We start from the raw sequence: 18,648 nt of genomic DNA, 5'->3' as shown, positions 1-18,648 counted from the left end.
AGTGAGAAGAGTTTTTAAAATGAATTATGTAACAATGTAGGATGTTGTTTTTTTGCAGTACACAACAAAATGTAAAAACCTGTAAATGAGCTGTATGCATCCAGAATTTAGAAAATCAAATAAGAAGCACGTTTTTGTAATTCTGAAATGTGTTAGAAACAGATTTTAATTGGATAAAAATAAATCAAGACACTTACTTGGTACCAGCACAAAAGATAAATATTCAAAGAAACTCTATTTCCATACATTATCATTTATGTGCTATATAAATTTAGCAGTAAAACTGTATCCCTGTGCAAATGTAGTCCATATTTCAAAATAAAATAAGCTGTCTGTAAATGACGATGCGCTACCTCACGATGCTTTAGTTACATACAAAATCGCCCCGCCTCTTGTCCATTAAAGGTAGGTGAGTCACGAAAGTTTCTTATTCTGAAAAGTGGGTCGTGGTTCGAAAATGTTTGAGAACCACTGATGTAGTTGTTTAACCAGACCATGCCCCTCAAAACAACTAGCCCTGGCTATGAACTGGCATGTCAGAAGTCTCGGTAAGGCCTGGGTCAGCAAACTCACAGTATCTGGCACCATCTACTGGTAATAGCAATGTTAGGGCTTCACTATTAATAAACAGAAAAGGATTTCTTAACAAGCATTTACAATGCAATGGTCTCGCTTCGCAAAAGTTAGAGCTATTGGCATTGCAAATGACAACATTTTTATTTATGTGTTGGTTTCGAAAACAGATAAATAAATGGCATTGTCATTTGCAATGCCAATAGCTTAATCTCTCACAAATGCACACACACCATGCTCTCCCTAGAACACTCACACTGCTGTCTCTCTCACACTGCTGTCTCTCCCACACACAGCCACACACACACACATACAGCGAGCCACACACACACACACACACACACAGCCACACACAGCCACACACACACACATAGAGAGCCACACACACAGCCACACACATACAGAGAGCCACACTCACACAGCCATACACACACATACAGAAAGCCACACACACACAGCCACACACACATACAGAGAACCACACACACACAGAGCCACACAGAGCCACACACCCAGCCGCCCACACACTTACACAGCCCCACACACACACACACAGCCTCACACAGCCACACACACAGACACACACACACAGCCACACACACACAGCCACATACACAGCCACATACACAGCCACACACAGCCACAGTTTTCAGTAAGCTTTGATCCTTTTGAGTTAGAAACAATTTATCTACAGATTATGCGCCAGATGAGGGATAATTATGCAAAATAAAGCAGAAGCAGCAAACACAGGATCGCATAATTCCAGTGGCCCTCCCCATGACCTACTATTATATTTGAACTCTAACTTTTTGATGGTCAAACTGGACCCTCTCCATACCTGTTCACTAGGTGCAATGTGATGAATCTATTGTGACCCCTCCAGCCTTCAGCACCTTTGTCAGAGTAACAGGCCCCCGACCCCCACCATAATCAGGTCTCCACAGACCCAGAAGAGACACAAGAGGCAAAGCCACAGCCCACCGTGACTGGTAGGTGCAGCTGCTCGCTTCTCCTCCCCCGGGCCCCTTGAGAAGTGACATTTATTTATTTAATGCGTATTTGTATAGCGCGATCTTCTGTTTCCGAAGGTGTAAGAGCACTTTATAAAAGGACCAGTTACATTACATAACATTCAAGGCTGTAGGAGTTTAGGCCTAAAATCAGTGTTGCATGATAACTTGTTGGTTAGCATTAAATAACGTGTTCGCGTTAGAGCAAATGTCTCTGTGCTCATGATACGGCAAGGGCACCCTAGCGCTGATCCTTTTCCTCCGATTATTATACCCAAATGTTTCTGCACTTGACCTAACGTGGCTGCTAAACCGGACGCACGCTAAAAAAGAGTTGCGGTCTGCCTGAACATTAACATCAGCACTAAAGGCTGCGTGTCCTGTGCTGACTTTGGTGTCAGCCACCACCCGGGGCGGAAGTAGAGAGCGGCGAGGGTCCAGCTGAGTGTAACGTGTCACACAAGACAGGCAGGGTGACTGGGCTGTCAGCGCAGCTACACCAACCCCTTTGACCCAGCCCATGGGCACCCTAGACTTGAACGTTTAAGAGGCGGAGGGAGGGACAAGACAGCTTTATCACCGGGAGGGGTGCGCATGAATATTGGGCACAGGGCAGCACGTAAAGCAGGCTGGCACAGCTGTTGGCAGGAGTTCAGGGATCCCCTAACCATATGCCCGGGCGAAGTCGGCACTTACCCCCTTTCTCGCGGATAGCGGGCTGTAGCTTGGCGGCTCCGATCACCAAGACGACGCCGAGGATGAACCATTCCTTGCGGACACGTTCCAGTAGGCCCATGCTGCCGGGGATCAGAAACGGACTGTCCCAAGAGTCACAAACGGAAGGGGACGGCGGCCGTGCCTATAGCCGCTCTCATCTCAGCTGCTCCGGCCGGGGATCCGGGAGCGGAGACCAGGCTCCAGCGGTCGCCGCCATCGTTTACCGCACACCACTGATGAGCGACGCAGGAGAATCCAGCTAAATGAAAGTGGGAGCGGCTCGGCACCTCCCACGCAAAGACACCAGCGGTGCGACAGCAGCTCCTCTATCAGCTGCCGCCCTGCCCCTGCTAGCTAAGTCTCGCCCCCAGTGCCATCAGAGCCCTATTGGGTCCTTGTTGATCCGAGCTCTCATCACTGTCTCTTCAACATGAATCGGACACAGAGCGGGTCGCCGTATTGATCGGCGCCGCGCTTTGGTGGAGTAAGGCAGCACTCTGCATCCAAGATGTTGGAGGACAGTATTTTCCCACAGCCGCGCAACTACTCGGTTCAGGCTGGTAGACAGCCATCGGCTTGACATGGGCGCGCACAAACCAGTTAAGAGGTGAGAAGAGGGGTGAGGGGAGAGGAGGCGACGTCATTTTTGGAAGCTAAGCCCCGTCCTTTGCAGACGGGGGGCGTGTTTTTCGAAAAGAGAAAGAAACGAAAAAAACACGCCCCTCAATCCGAAACGGACGGGACTTAGCTACCAAAAATGACATCACAGCCAGCCATTGGAGAAGAGGGGCGGGTTCAAGCCTCGCTACTCTGTAGACATAAGATCTCGCCAGCCAAGAACTAAAAACGAATAAATAAATATCGTAGCATGAGTGCAGGGCCTTGAAAAGGTACCGGAAAATAATGATGCCCCCCATCCCAAACCCTAATGGGTCTGGATCTTATTCCAAACTTCGCAACTGCTCCCTTTAAAAAGTATTTTATCGTCCGACCAGTACCCTACAGGTCAGCAATTATATGACACTGGGCTTCTAGTAGTGACACAAGACATATGGAGTGATTGAGTGACTTCATGCCAAATTTAGGCGACTATACATACTTCCGGTTGTTGCTAAATTTGCTACTATCGCTATGTACCCATATGGTATTGAAACAGAAAGTAAACTCCAAAGTTCTGCTTCCAAAGGTAATAACCTAAGGCCTGAAGTACAAAGTGATTTAGTTGGTGCATACCCTGAATTCCACAGTTTGTCACAAAATCATTTCTTCTGATGTATTAACCATGTGGGCGGAGGAGGCGCAGCTACTCCATGTGGGCGGAGGAGTGTCGTCCCACTGCTTTCTCGCAGTGCGAGAAGCCGAAACATAAAATGGTATTATAAATGCCATTTTATGTTTCTGCTTCTCGCACTGCATGAAAGCAGAAGGGTTTCATTGGGGGCGGGCATGGGAGGTCCAGCTCTAGGGCAGGGGAGGAGTGGCTTGTCCACTGTTGTGGGCGCTGACTGTTTGGTTGGTCCCAGGGCCGACCAAACCAGTTATACGCATTCTCCCTTTTCTCCATGTAGGCTGTATGCAGCCTACATGGAGAAAATGGCCTTCCCATAGACGCCTGTGTGGTCGGCGTCAGAGCCAGCAGCGTTGTGATTGGCTTAGGGGGGAGGCTGCCAGCTTCCTGTAAGGAGCAGAGAAGCAGTGACGACGCAGGATCGAACCGGGCCGGTGAAGGTAAGTTAACTTTTTTATTATTTATTTAAACCCTACCCGCGCGACCCCCATCCCTCTCCCCCCCTTGTAATTCCAGTCAAAAACCATGGACCGGTTATTGAAAGGGAAGGGGTCACCTTTGGACTCCATTCACTTTGTGAATCACTGTAGCAGCTTTAGGGGGAGTAGGAAGTGGTCCTGGGGAGCATCCCCCCCATGCTCTCCCTGAAACTTTAAAAACAAGTTTTCTTTTTTTTAACGCTAAAGGCAGTACTCTTTCTTTTAAGGAATACAGGATGGTTAGTAAAATATATTTCAAATAAAGACAATCACCGACATGGTGGCGTACTGACCCTTGCAGGCCACCATCTCTGCGATTGGGGCCAATCAGAATGAATCGCAATTTACGACCCACCTTATGAATATTAATAAGGTAGGTTGGATTGTGACCCAATCAAATTCGAAATTATACAAACAAACCTATTTATTAGTATATAGGACCTCTGCAAAGTTAAGGTCGCACATTCTTATCAGTTTTTGCGACCAGTGTTATTTTACATCTGGCCACTAGTTTTTCGCTCTAGAGTAGCAGCTAATGTAACCTTTGCCAGGCGTCTCGCCCTCCAAACTTCTAACAGTAAAAATGTAGGGGCATATCATCAAGGCCCAGCGATAAAACTATCGCCACTTTAGCGTCCGATTTCGGGCAAAAAGTGGCGATAATTTTATCGCCCTATCAGCAAAGACAATCTATTGCATGTTTTTATGCCTCTGCACCCATTTCCTCAATGCCCAGCTTTGCATCGCTAGTGAGATGCAAAGTGGGCGTAACACACAGAAATTACCAGGAAAATGTCGCTAAGCGACATTACTCCTATTATCAATCTGACTGCTAAGCTGTGCAGCGACGATAAAAGTAGCGCTAACCGCGCTTATCGCAGGTTTCCTTACGCCTGCTTTTCATTTGACTAAGCCATAATAGCCTATGGGTGGTGGATTATAACCTTGAGACCACCCTGCCCTATCTACAAGGTTTTGCCTATCGCTGTGCGATTACCGTTGTATTTCCTGCGATAATCGCACACTTTACCTCTATCGCTGGATTTTATATCGCATTGGAGATAGGCGTTGATGATAACGCGCTATTCCTGCGATATAATCCAGCGATAGCCGGCGATAATTATACTCGCACTAAGTGCGCTGAACGATAATTATCGCGGGCCTTGTAGATATGCCCCGTAGTGAGTAAACCACGGTGGTCTTCTATGCAGGTGGCAGACAGTACAGTCATTTTCATTCATTATACTTCAAGGCGGACAATATTGTAGCTGGGGTAGCTCCCGAGGGAAATACGCGACATTGCACGTCACTGAGGACGGCTGTGGCAATAGGAGCAACAAGGCTTAATTCCCTTAGAAAGTCAGAGGTGTAGTGCAATATCCTTTTAATTTATGGGAAGAGGTACCTCTAAAACAATCTCAGCCCTTCTTAGTAACAGTGGTCCTGCTTCCCTCTAGCAGCTGAAATGTTTTACCTCACAGATGAGTAGAATAAACGAGGAATGTCTACAGTAAATAAACCACACCGATATACTGATGGGAACTGGTAGCAGTAAAATGGCGGCAACAACTAAATGTGGGTTAGTTTCAAAGATGAATGAATGTCGTTATTTTTAAAAATAGGAGGGTATGTAGACATTTGTCTTTCCGGCGCTTAACGCCAGCATTGCTCTCAGAAGAAACAGGAACAGGCAGTGGCCTTATCAGTATTTGGCTGTAGACTCTCAGAGAAAGGCCACATGAAAGGAATTTCAGAGAGGCATTCCTGCTCCATTACATGTTTAAGTGGCAGTAACTCTGTTCAGTGGGAGATGCTTATAGCACTGTGTCATCTCTGACAGAAGGCCTTGCGAGGGCAGACTTCTTCTGTAACAAGTTATTACAGGAATATATGATCTTCCTCTTATCAAAGTCTTTGTCTATCGTAAGAATTCATACGTATATAAATGTAAAACATACATGTAGTAAATATTTACGCCAGGCCCCTGAAAATATACATGGTGCCATAATATTTTCTTTAGAACAGTGGTTCCCAAATTTTTGACTCCTGAGGACCCCCATTGAGTCACCACTGGAAGCCGGGGACGCCCAAGCAATTTGTATGATTTAAATTTCAAATATTAAAACATTAATTTGAAAAAAAACACACATGTGCACAAAAAAGAAATACTCAAATGACTAAGGATTTTGGGGCCAGATGTACGACCATTTCATTTAGCGCCTTGCAAATGGCGACACATTGCGAGTGGCAAATTGCAAGTCGCTAAATGAAATGTACAGCAGTGTGTTTGACACTGTTTGGGATTCTCAATGGGGTTGCAAATTGCGAAGCTCATTAATATTAATGAGCCTCTCGCAATTTGCTTGCCCATTGTGAATGCCAGCCCTCCCAGGGATGGTGGCCTGCTGGGCTCAGCAGACCACTATGTCTGGGACTGCTTTTAAATAAAGCAGTTTATTTTTTTTTAAATACAGCCCGTTTTCCATGCATTTAAAAAAAAATGGAAATGAAACGGTTTCTTTTCATTTTTTAAGGGCAGGCAGTGGTCCCTGAGAATACTGCCTGCCCTTTAAAAATAATTTTGCAAGCATTTGCAAAGGGGAAGAGGTCCCCTGCGGACCGCTTCCCATTTGCGAATGCATTACTATCTACTTGAAGTAGGTGGTAATTGCAAGTGTTTTGCAACCGCAATTGTGGTCGCAAAACATTTGTACGTGGTTTTGAGACTCGCTATTTGGAAGGGAATGCCCCTTCCAAATAGCAAGTCGCAAAACCTATTTAGCGAGTCACAAAAAAATTGCAACTTACGAAATAGGCTATGTACATGGCCCAATAGGTTTTTGCATGCGCATACGGGTTTGCAAACCCGTTTGTGCATAAAAAAAAGGGTTGTACATCTGGCCTTTAGTATTTTATATTGAAGGAATTTGCAAAAAAGGAAAACATTTAATGGGAATGTTGGTGCTGCATCTCCGTGAATTGTTGGTTTTATTTCGCAGTACGAGGCTCCTGCTCCTGCCAGGGCCAGGCTGGAAACCTAAAGCAGCCCTGGCAAATGTTTTCATACCAGTCCCCACACGGTGCACCCAAGTGCGGGGAGTGAGCCTGACCACTACATAGGGGACTTTGGGAGGCTCTCCCCCTCAAAATATTTAGGTAACAATGGTGATTCTACAACACATTTTTCATTATATATTGAATTGTATTAACTTTTAAAGAATAGTAAATGAAGGCCTTACTATGCACCAGGATGCGACAATCTTTCTAGGGGTTCTTCAATGATTCCCTTATAATCACCCTCCAACAGTGCCTCTCATCTCTCCATAGCCCCCCTGTCACATGTATTTAATTTGTTTTATAGCATCTCTCATACCATTGTAGGATGTCAGAGCACTTCACACCACACACATATAGAGACAATGAATCATACATGTAAATGAGTGTATAGAAAATGTTACATAAGGTAAAGGGGACTACAAGGTGTAACATTCACATGTCATTCATACTGGTAGGCATTTTTAAAGAGGGCTTGGTCTGGAAAAGCACAAACTCGGGATTCTGAACATAACATAGTGGCTAGCACTGACTTTAACATTAAAAGTGTATTTCCACCCAAATAAACCTTTTTAGCACCATCAGGATAATGAATGACTGGGAAAAACATAAGTTACTAACTGGTACCATGCAGTTTGCAAGCAGCTCTTTGATGACAGTTTATAGGTCCCTCTGCTACATTACGATTGTCACTTATGAAGTGCACAGTAACAAAAGAATCTCTGTGACAAAAGCAGTAACCACGGACCTATGCACATAAAATACTGCTTTTTAAAATGCCTGGTACACGTTCTTTGCAGTAGGCATATTAACCCTCTGTGCTACATTAGTTAAGTCAAAGCTGCCACTGAACAAAACTCTCATCTCTCTCCAGCAGGTACATTAATCACTGGCATTATCTTGACACGTTTATTGTTGCTCAAAAGCTGCTAATTATACAAGAAACTTTACTGTGCTTTTAAACCTGCTGCCTACAGACCCCCTGGGAATGTATCACGGACCCCTGGGGATCCGTGGGCCCCATTTTGGGAAACACTGCTTTAGAACAACTAATAAATACATATTCACACATTTAGTACAGGCGTGCAAAGGCCAATGTCCATGTTATTGCTACAGTACAGCAAGATTTACATATAATACGGCAGACTGCATGTTATAGTAACTATATACAGGTAAACAACTTTGTAAATAGCCAAGAGCCCTCTGCAATGTTAGTTTACCTTGCTGCATGAATTAAACTATCTGCAACCTTGTTTTGGTTAAATACGTTTCAGACACACGAAAAGACACAATTGCATAAATCTTGTATGCAGCTGGAGGGCCGTGACTCACGAGAGCCACAGCCTTAAATATGTCGTGATGTCCCTCTGCTTCGGTAACAATGGAAATAAATACCATATTATAATTTCTCACAGAATACACTGATTTTGTCAGTTTGCACAATTGTCTGCTGGCTGCTGAACTTTGTTCAAGTGAAATACAACCTGCACATTTTTATAAATGCAAAGATTGGATGACCGGGGTTGCTACAGCAAAAAATGTTGCCAGCTGATAAATCAGCAAGATATTTTGGCAGTTGATAAATGGATTGTCATTCGGGCAGACCAGACAACAAAACGCAGGGATTACCGCAGCCGCATGGGAAATACACGTATGTGAAATGTATGCAGAACCAGAGACTGAAGAGAAGTGGGACAGGGCAGATGAAGAATCCAAAACGAGTACAGGTCTAGCTTTAGTAAGACAGACAGATCGCAGTGACGACAAAAGGGATAACGTGAATACAACTTACTGTAAGAAAAATCTGTTTCCAATAGTAGATATAGAACAATTGACAACAGGCATTGGCATAGCCAATAGGTCTCGCCTTTAGGACCTTATAAGTGTTTAGCCATGCAATAGTTTATGTTGTTGCGCTAAGGATATTAGATATTATGCTGCATAACTAAATACTTATAAGGTCCCAAATGAGAGACCTATTGGCTATGCCAATGCTTGTTGTATACTTTTTTTGCAACACTCTTATTGCGATGGGTATGACCAGATGTGGGTCCTGTGCTCACTGTGCCACAGGAACCAAACTGCACTCAACGAATGAGCCGGTCCTGGGTAGCTTGTGTTCCCGTTCAAGGAGGACCAAGCCTGGTAGTTAGGTCTGGAGTGTTCCTATTTGAGCGGGGTCAAGATTGATTTGCATATGAGGTGGTCCAGACTGAGGTGGCATGAGTCCAATAAAACGATGGACCAGGATGAGGTCCAAATAATTATCAGAGGTTGAGATTAATACAAGCATTTCATCCATCATTTTTTGTAGGAAGAAAAGGCTACAGGACATTTACTAATCAAATTTAATGTGTGTTAAATAATACAAAATAATGTATTAATATTAATTTTAAAACATTAAAAAACTATACCCACTCTAACAATTGTATCTTTATTTAAAAGGTCTTCTGCCATAGATTTCCAAATTGCATTTTGTAGTACATAAGTAGTACTACTGTACTGCTACTTTACGTATTACTAAAGCAGTCAGGTTGAGTTTACACACCTCTACATCCAGAAATCCAAACTAACCACATTCCCTCGATATGTTTTACGAAGCAGGATCTGATCATGTGATCACACCACCAGGCATTGTATCACAGCGGCCAACATGGTTACGTAGGGGAATCGCTGGTATCAAGTGTAGGGGTTGCCTCAGAGGAGGGGGGCTCTTCAGACAGACGCAAAGCACACAATTCTAATATTTATGGATCCCAAATGAAAAAGGGCCCCAGTCCCGGTTTGTTCCACTACTGTGTTGACAAGGCGTCGTAAAACTAGTCTTCCACTAATGCAATCCGCAGAAGCAGAGCCTTGGACATACGCCAGCCCCTGCCCCTGCAGGCTGCGCATGTGAAGCGATCCTGACAAAGCCGCATGAGGTCCATTTACAAGAAAGTAACTGCTGAGCAGGCTGGGACCTAGGGGGATATGACCCCCCGACAAATGACAGCCAAGCAGGCTGCACCTCACACTTGTGCAGCCTTTCACTCAAATGTAAAAACACAAAACAATCGTATACAGTTACCGAACACATGCTTGTGGTATTTGTCAAATATATCTGATAGCTATGCCAAAAATGCATGCATGTTGATTATATTATATTATAAAATACACACAGACTAGTGATTTGAAGAGGCAAGTTTGGAGTTAATACCAATCGTGTGTTTTACAGACATTGGCAGCTGCAGCAAAGGAGGAGATCCTCTGCGGCTGGGTGAAAAGTGTCCCGGATCCCGAACCTTCTGCATGAGAACGTTGTGTGCTCAGAACTTGGCATGCTGTGCATCAGTTGAAGGTGCCAGAGGGGACAGGGGCTTGCCCTTGGTGACAGAGGGACTTGTGTTGTTACCTCAGGTCAGAAGAGGGACAATATCATCGTGGTAGGGAGCCAGAGGGCAGACAGTGGCGGCTGCGCGCATTCACGCGCACATGCACGCAAGCTAGAGGCCAGCGGCTGGCAGCACTTTGAAAATCCCCTTACTAAAAGTCGAGCAACAGCGCATGCGCTGTTCTAGGCTCGACCTAAAAATCAGAAAGAAATTAAAATCAGAAAGCGCAACAGGCCCAAATAGAATCCCCAATGCTCTGTTTAAAGGAAAAATAATCTACTGGGTCCATTATTTCACACCATTTTGTAATGAGCTATATCACACGAATCACATCCTAGAATCCTGGAAAGGCAGCATTTTCCAAACAATTTTTAAAAGCGGATATCCGACAATACCAACAAACTATAGGGTCATAGCACTAATAGACGTAGAGGCAAAGCTCTACGCGTCTTATTTACTTGAGCATCTAAAATCATGGCTAGAAGACAACAAGTTTTTACCTCGAATGCAAACCAGGTTTAGGGCCGGCATTGGGTACGCTAACAAATCTAACAGCATCAGCACTTATAGCAGAAAAGGTAAAAACAGGAAAACTCAGCTTTTTGCCTGCTTTGTAGACCTTAAGTCGCATTTGATCGAGTGCCTCTAGTGCTTAGGGCAAAAAATAGCCAAATGGGGCATCCCAAACAGCTTATTGAGGGCAATCATAGAGCTATATACAGGTACATGGACCCAGGTTAAAATTGGAGATGGCACCCGTGCTACAAACAAAACTGACATAAAAAATTTACTAAAACAGGGGTGTGTCTTAGCACCATGCTTGTTTAACTTATATCTGGAAGACCTTGTAGAAGCACTCCAGAAGGATAACTGCCACCCGCCAACCGTGGCTCAAGAGGAAATAGGATGTCTTCAGTATGCCGACGACATTGCTGTACTAAGTCAAACACCAATAGGACTACAACGCAGCATGAAGGCCTTAAAAAGTTACATGGATAAACAAGGGCTAGAACTAAACCTGAAAAAAACTAAAGTTGTACAGTTGGTAGACTCTAAACAAAAGTTAGACTCTTGAGACTTAGGCCCCCCATTAGAATGACGGGCGGACTCTGTCCGCCCGTCATCCTACCGGGGATTGGGACCGCCCGCCATAAGGGCCGTGGGGGGCATTCGGATGTACCCGCCACAGTGGCGGGCACATCCTGCATTTCCGCCCGCCACAATGCTAAAAATGCATTAATTCATTTGCAGAGACAAAGCGGCAGGCACCGCGCGCTGCCTGCCGCTTTGTCTATGCAAATGCAGGGGGGTACCACAGGTACCCCCCTGTGTGCACCCTCCATCTCCATCTCCCCCCCAGAGTGAAGACCGCATGCCTTTCCGTGGCGGCACCGCCGCCGCGGAAAGGCATCTAAAGCAGCCCATCATAATATACCACCATATTAAACCGGCGGCGGTCTTTCTGTCCGCCGCAGTCCCCCCCGCCATCCTAATATGGCGGGGGAATTTAGGTGTGGATAGCGGGCGGATTGCCCCCGCCAGGCTGGAGGTGGCTACCGCCAGCCTGGCGGGGGCAATCCGCCCGCCATCCTAATGGGCCCCTTAGAAGGGAAAATATTTGAGGAAGCCGATACATATAAATACCTGGGATTAAACATAGAGCATCAAATGAATGGTAAACAGCATTTAGAAACTATACAGGCAAAAGCTCAATCGTTAACCTACGGCTTTAAACTACTAAAAAAGAAACTGAGCTGCCCGTCACTAGGCGATCTGCTAACTGTAATGCGTGCCCAATTAATACCAACAGTGGCATTTGGCACGGAAATGTTGCGAGGTCGTGAAGCAAACACCCTTAACAAGATACAAACAAGAGTATATAAATCTGTGTATAGCAACCCAGAAATCAGCCACTCAAACTCAAGTGCACCTGGAGTTCGGATTGTAAAAGCGCATATATCAAACTATGCTGGAGACTGCGAGCATCTGAAAGAGGATCCATCAATAACTTGTGCTGGCAGAAAATCGAGGAGCAAAGACAGATCATAACAAGCATTGGCATAGCCAATAGGTCGCGCCTTTGGGACCTTATAAGTCTTTAGTTATCCAGCACAATGTCCTTGGTGCAACAACATCAAATGTTGCATGGCTAAACACTTATAAGGTCCCAAAGGCAAGACCTATTGGCTATGCCAATGCTCGATTTTGAGTGAATGGCTCTTGCAGGTATTCCACTGTGAGTTAGAGATGCTGTGAGTGCTTTTACAAGAGCCCCTGTGACATTTCACCTCTTCAAAATGTATCTTGGGTCTGGTGTAATACTTCTAGCCCCTTTTCCCGCACGCAATGCATCCTTAAATGTCCCATGTACAGCAGGGATTGACACTTCTATTACGACTGCCCTCCAATGACACTTTATGTCACAGGTGGTGGTGGACGTGGTGGTGGTGGACGTGGTGGTGGACGTGGTGGATGTGGTGGTGGTGGACGGGGTGGTGGTGGATGTGGTGGTGGACGTGGTGGTGGACATAGGGGTGGACATGATGGTGGTGGACATGATGTCGGTGGACGTGGTGGGCGTGGTGGTGGTGGTAGTAGACGTGGCGGTGGTGGATGTGGTGGTGGACGTGGTATTGGTGGTGGACGTGGTGGTGTACGTGGTGGTGGACATGGTGGTGGACGTGGTGGTGGATGTGGTGGTGGACATGGTGGTGGTGGTGGACGTGGTGGTGGTCGATGTGGTGGTGGTGGACATGGTGGTGGTGGTGGATGTGGTGGTGGATGTGGTGGTGGACGTGGTGGTAGTGGTGGTGGATGTGGTAGTGGTGGACGTGGTGGACATGGTGGTGGTGGATGTGGTGGTGGATGTGGTGGTGGATGACATGGTAGTGGAGGACGTGGTTGTGGTGGATGTGGTGGAGGTGAACGTGGTGGTGGTGGACGTAGTGGACGTGGTGGCTGACATGGTGGTGGTGGTGGACATGGGCGACGTGGTGGTGGATGTGGTGTTAGTGGATGTGATGGTGGATGTGGTGGTGGTGGATGTGGTGGTGGTGGTGGATGTGGTGGTGGTGGACGTGGTGGTAGTGGTGGATGTGGTGGTGGTGGATGTGGTGGACGTGGTGGACATGGTGGTGGATGTGGTGGTGGTGGATGTGGTGGTGGTGGATGTGGTGGTGGATGTGGTGGTGGACATGGTGGTGGTGGACGTGGTGGTGGTGGTGGATACGGTGGACATGGTGGTGGTGGTGGACGTGGTGGTGGTGGTGGTGGACATGGTAGTGGAGGACGTGGTGGTGTTGGATGTGGTGGAGGTGGACATGGTGGTGGTGGACTTGGTGGTGGTGGGCGTGGTGGTGCTGGATGTCGTGGTGGTGGACATGGTGGTGGTGGACGTGGTGGTGGTGGACATGGTGGTGGTGGACATGGTGGTGCTGTATGTGGTGGTGTTGGACATGGTGGTGGACATGGTGGTGGTGGTAGATGTGGTGGTGGTGGACGTGGTGGTGGTGGACGTGGTGGTGGTGGACATGGTGGTGGTGGTAGATGTGGTGGTGGACATTGTGGTGGTGGACGTGGTGGTGGAGGTGGGGGTGGTGGACCTGCTGGTGGTGGACGTGGTGGTGGACATGATGGACGTGGTGGTGGTGGACGTGGTGGTGGTGGTGGTGGTGATGGTGTACGTGAAAGTGGTGGTGGTGCACGTGGTGGTGGTGGACGTGTTAGTAGACGTGGTGGTGGTGGACGTGGTAGTGGACGTGGTGGTGGTGATGGTGGACGTGGTGATGGTGGACGTGGTGGTGGTGTTGGATGTGGTGGTGGTGGATGTGGTGGTGGTGGACGTGGTGGTGGTGGACATGGTGGTGATAGGTACATGGTGGTGGACATGGTGGTGGACGTGGTGGTGGTGGTAGACATCGTGGTGGATGTGGTGGTGGTGGACGTGGTGGTGGTGGACGTGGTGGTGGACGACTATTGGGTAGAAGGGTGCTGGCAAAATGCGGAAGGAGAGGAGGATCTTGATGGGGGCACATGGGCGAGCAAGAAGAGGCCAAATATTAGAAACAAACAAGCGCTGAAGAAAAGAAAAGCGCACTGCTGTCATTGTTCCCTATTCGGCTTAGCAAGTGCAGCTGTCCTGCTGGTTTAATAAACCTTAAAAGCAGTGATGGACACGGAAGAGAGGCAGTGACGGGAGGAAGTGCTTCACGATGTAAACAAGTGGTATTCACTGTCTTCACTTTTCAAGCACCCGTGCTTGTGGCGGCATCCACCTTGTGAGAGCGAGCATCAGCCATATGTTTGTAATTAACGTGGCCGCGACGCTGCTCGCTCCCGCAAGGTGGGTTCTGCCACAAGCACGAGTGCTTGAAAAGTGAAGACCGATGGCTAAAGGTCCTTCTGGTGCAGCCGCAGCGCATGCGCGCTGCCTAGGCGAGACATAAAAAAGAATTGTGGGGATTCCACCTAAATCAGTCCATCGAGGAACTAGGTACGCAAGAAGCCTGGAGTGCGAGCATCGGGAAATTGGCTTTTTATCAAGCAATAAAGGCCACAACCAAATATTTAACTAATTTAACAGACAAGAATACCCTCACTGCTGCTCCAGGAATATCTGTCGGTTCTCTTCTCATTGTCCTCAAAAATCCAGTTTATGCAATTCCGTTTTGGCAAGTGGGAAAGAAAAGATCTTATCCCCACTTGGAAGGACGGGTCGCAAAACCAAGAATGCCAACTGGGGGGGAGGAGCCAAGATGGCGATCGGAACAGTCGCATGAACGCTTCGCTCTGAGATCCCTTCCTCCCCGCTTGCCTATCCTGTCGACAATCCTGATCGAGGCCTTCCGATTTCAGCTGTTAGAGAAAATCGCACACTTACCGTCTGATTTTGGGGCTCCAACGTGCAGTTGTTCCTGCGATCTGCCCTTGTCTGCTTGCTGGCCTTCCCAGCCCTGACGCCGGGGCCTTGAGTGCAGCGCCTGCCCGACGGTGTTCGGAGTGTTGGTGGCCCTGGTCCGGATGAGAAGCCTGTTGGTGGGAGCTTGGGAGCCGCGAGCCGGGAGAGATGGAGCTGACCCACTCCTAATAGTGGGTCACCCCGTATGCCCGAACTGTTGGTGAGCCGGAGAGTAGCCGTGGTGTCCGGGTCCCCTTGGGTTTGGCGCCCGCTCATGTTACTATTCCCGTCCGGGAACCGGTGCCTGGCTCCCGGAGAGCTGCTGGGAGCACACCCGGTCTTCTGGTGACTCTCCTTTCTTCGCCGAGCGCCGACCGCCGCTGATCTGCTGTGGGTCCTGTTGCCTCGGGCGGTCGTCATGGACTTGGAGGTGGAGGGGATAATGGCGGAGAACGAAGTGCTCAAGATGGCGGATGACCCCCTGAAGTGTATCCCTCCCGGAGACGGAGACACGGTTGCATTTGAGACCCCCGGGCCGCGGTTACATGGGGCGGCGCTTACTCGTAGTAATGTGCTGTTTGCTCTGGTTACTCTGCAGACCGATCTACTCAGGAAGTCCTGGGACTTGGAGTTACGGATCGCTGCCATTGTTGACCCGCCATTTTGTGGCGTAGTGCCTTCTCCCCGAGTTGGTGCCGTTAACTCTCCTCCGGTTGCTGAGCCGAGGTCCCCGGATGAATCTACGATTTTGAGGGACCAAGTGGATCCGGCGCCTGTGCTGCACTGTTTTCCGCATCTTGTGTTCTCCGACCCGTGTTGGGCAGACCTGTTTTTGGACTTGGTTGCGTTGGTGATGGGCGTGCTGTTGCATTCTGGCTGCCGCCGTGTGTCGTCGGCTACTTCTTGGTGGCTGGGACAGTGTTGTGCGAAGATGCTGCCTGCTTCACCTGCCTGGTATGGACTTTTTGTATCGTACTGTCTCCTGGCTGCACGGATGTTTGGCAGTTCTACTATTCATAGAAGTGGCCAAGGGTGACCTTGCTTAGGTCCCGGCAGGACTTCCTCTTAGTTAATGGTGAACCTGGGACACGTCTTGTGGACTGCTATTGATTGTATCCTGTGCGTTGAGCTTTGCTCTGTATTTTTTGGGCCTCGATCTTTAAGCTTTTAGTTGCGGGGATGGGGCTTTTAGTTCCGGGTGTTTACATCGCCGGCTCCTCCCCTCACTCTCCTTTTCGTTACATTTCTCTTCTTTTCTTTTATTTCCTTATTTTCGGGTGACTCTGGGGCGACAGACACGCTGTTAGTGGGGTAGGCCATAGCCATTACGGTGATGTAGGGTGGCGGGTGTTGGGGGGGTTTGTTATTTTACTTTGTTTTGTTCTATGGTCCCTTTTTCTCCCTTTTCTAGGGGGTTGGCTATGTCTTCCTTTTCTCTCCCTTATTTAGCCGGTGTCTGCACTTGCCTTTCTTATTGTCTGGTACGGGTGGGCTTTCTACACGACATCCTGTTGATTTGCTTGCTATTGTTTGACCTTTACCTTTGGCCCACCTTTGGCGGGCGTAGGGTGTTTTTGGCTCTGTTACTTATTATTGCTTTCTGAATGTATGGAGGGATATACCCCTCCCGTCTCCTTTTACCTGATTGTGTTGTATGACGCCTTTGTTGACATAGCCACTGCCTCCTCTTAATATTATAAAAATGAAACCTCTTTTATCCTTGTGCCTCCCTGTGTTACGACCACATCTTATGGCTCTAATGTACTTTGATTTATCGTACACGTCTAAACTGCTCTGTTTTTGATATCCTGATTTTGCGGCCGGCCCCTGTGGTTGTAGGCCTGCGCTTGTATTGATTTGCTTACATTAATAAAGGTTTTAAAAAAAAAAAAGAATGCCAACTGTGTGAATACAAGCAAGAAACTTTAACTCACATTTTTTGCGCATGCCCGAAATCAATTTTCATAAAATGTTAAACTCTATCCTGTAGGCAAATGGTAATATAGGTGACTTTTCTATCCCCTTTGTTTGCAGGGGGGTAAACATTTTATAAGTGAACCTTAAAGCAGTAGAACAAACTAAGGGTTAATAATATACATTTTTTATAAGGGGGATCAGATCACTATAGAACATTCAAGATCGCCTGCATCTTAGTAATTAGCGAGTCATCACAGCAACATCTACCTCAAAACCCCAGCTTGTTCAAGGCGCTTGCACTTCCACAAAAAAAGAAATGCAGGGATGACACCAGCTACAAAGGAAAATGTGTCGTCATAGTTTTAAAGAAATTCAAAGAACAATTACAATTGCAAATGTGATCTCTATTTAATATAGGATTATTGCACTCATAAAAAAAGCGAACTGCACGAACCAAAGGATTTTAGACTTTCATAAATGATTTATAGATGGTTTTATCAGTAGGTTGCTTTCATAGGAATTCTTTTTTTTCGTTTTACTTTACCTTGATGGCCATGCAACTCTACTAAAATCTATTGAAGACTGATTGATAATGCTCTGCCTCAAGAGAGACAAGCCTGATACACAAAGTATTAACAAATAAATATCTGGCACAACTGCCTAGGTTTTTTTTATATTTAAAGTGTTGTAAAATAACGTTTTCCCCAAAAAATATTTAATGTATATATTTTAGTGTAATGCTTTTAAATGACTAAACACTTTAATAAAGAACTAGAAAGAACTTGAACTTGACAGTTTTTTGCATATTCGCAGCTGTCTGCACTGGTCTGCACTGTACGTAATTCGTTTGTAAGCACTGGAGTCTGGGGTGAAGTAAAAATGGGGTGCTAGACTGTGGGCATTTGAAGAACCTAGATTCTGTGACGGACAGCCAGCTCGTGCACCCTGCCTGTTTCCTGTCTCTCCTTCACACAAAGGCCCACAGTCTCACGCTTCGCCCTTGTTCAGGATCTGAGGTTCTGTCTGTGGTAATGGCGGGGGGACTGATATTCCAGAAACGGTTCTTCCCCTGGACGCCCCCAGGGAGTCCTGGCACCGCCCTTGAACTCACCTTCCTTGAACTCACCTCCTTTTTTCTGCCTTTGCAGGAGTTCTTGAAGAAGGAATTCAGCGAGGAGAACGTGCTGTTTTGGCTAGCCTGCGAGGAGTTCAAAAAAATACAAGACAGGAAACAGGTAACAAACGGCCGTGGCTGTCTGCCCGCGCCTGAAGAGGGGTCCGACAAGTAGAGGCAGGGAGGCGAAGAGGAAAGAATGCCTGTGGTCGCAGAAACAGCAGG

The 18,648-nt window shown here is 47.1% G+C and overlaps 1 protein-coding gene across 2 annotated transcripts in view; it reads left to right on the top strand.

Moving 5' to 3' along the window:
- The window catches only part of RGS10 (regulator of G protein signaling 10), a 159,995-nt gene that overhangs the window by 119,500 nt on the left and 21,847 nt on the right, over positions 1-18,648 (top strand). For both annotated transcript variants that reach the window (XM_078643919.1, XM_078643918.1), the window contains exon 3: positions 18,458-18,544. In XM_078643919.1, coding sequence (XP_078500045.1) covers positions 18,458-18,544 — 87 coding nt within the window. The remainder of the gene's footprint in view (positions 1-18,457; positions 18,545-18,648) is intronic.

This window comes from Lissotriton helveticus, chromosome 5_1, assembly GCF_964261635.1.
Source record: "Lissotriton helveticus chromosome 5_1, aLisHel1.1, whole genome shotgun sequence".
In the NCBI taxonomy this organism is placed as follows: Eukaryota; Metazoa; Chordata; class Amphibia; order Caudata; family Salamandridae; genus Lissotriton; species Lissotriton helveticus.
This window is presented reverse-complemented; position numbering and strand designations above follow the sequence as displayed.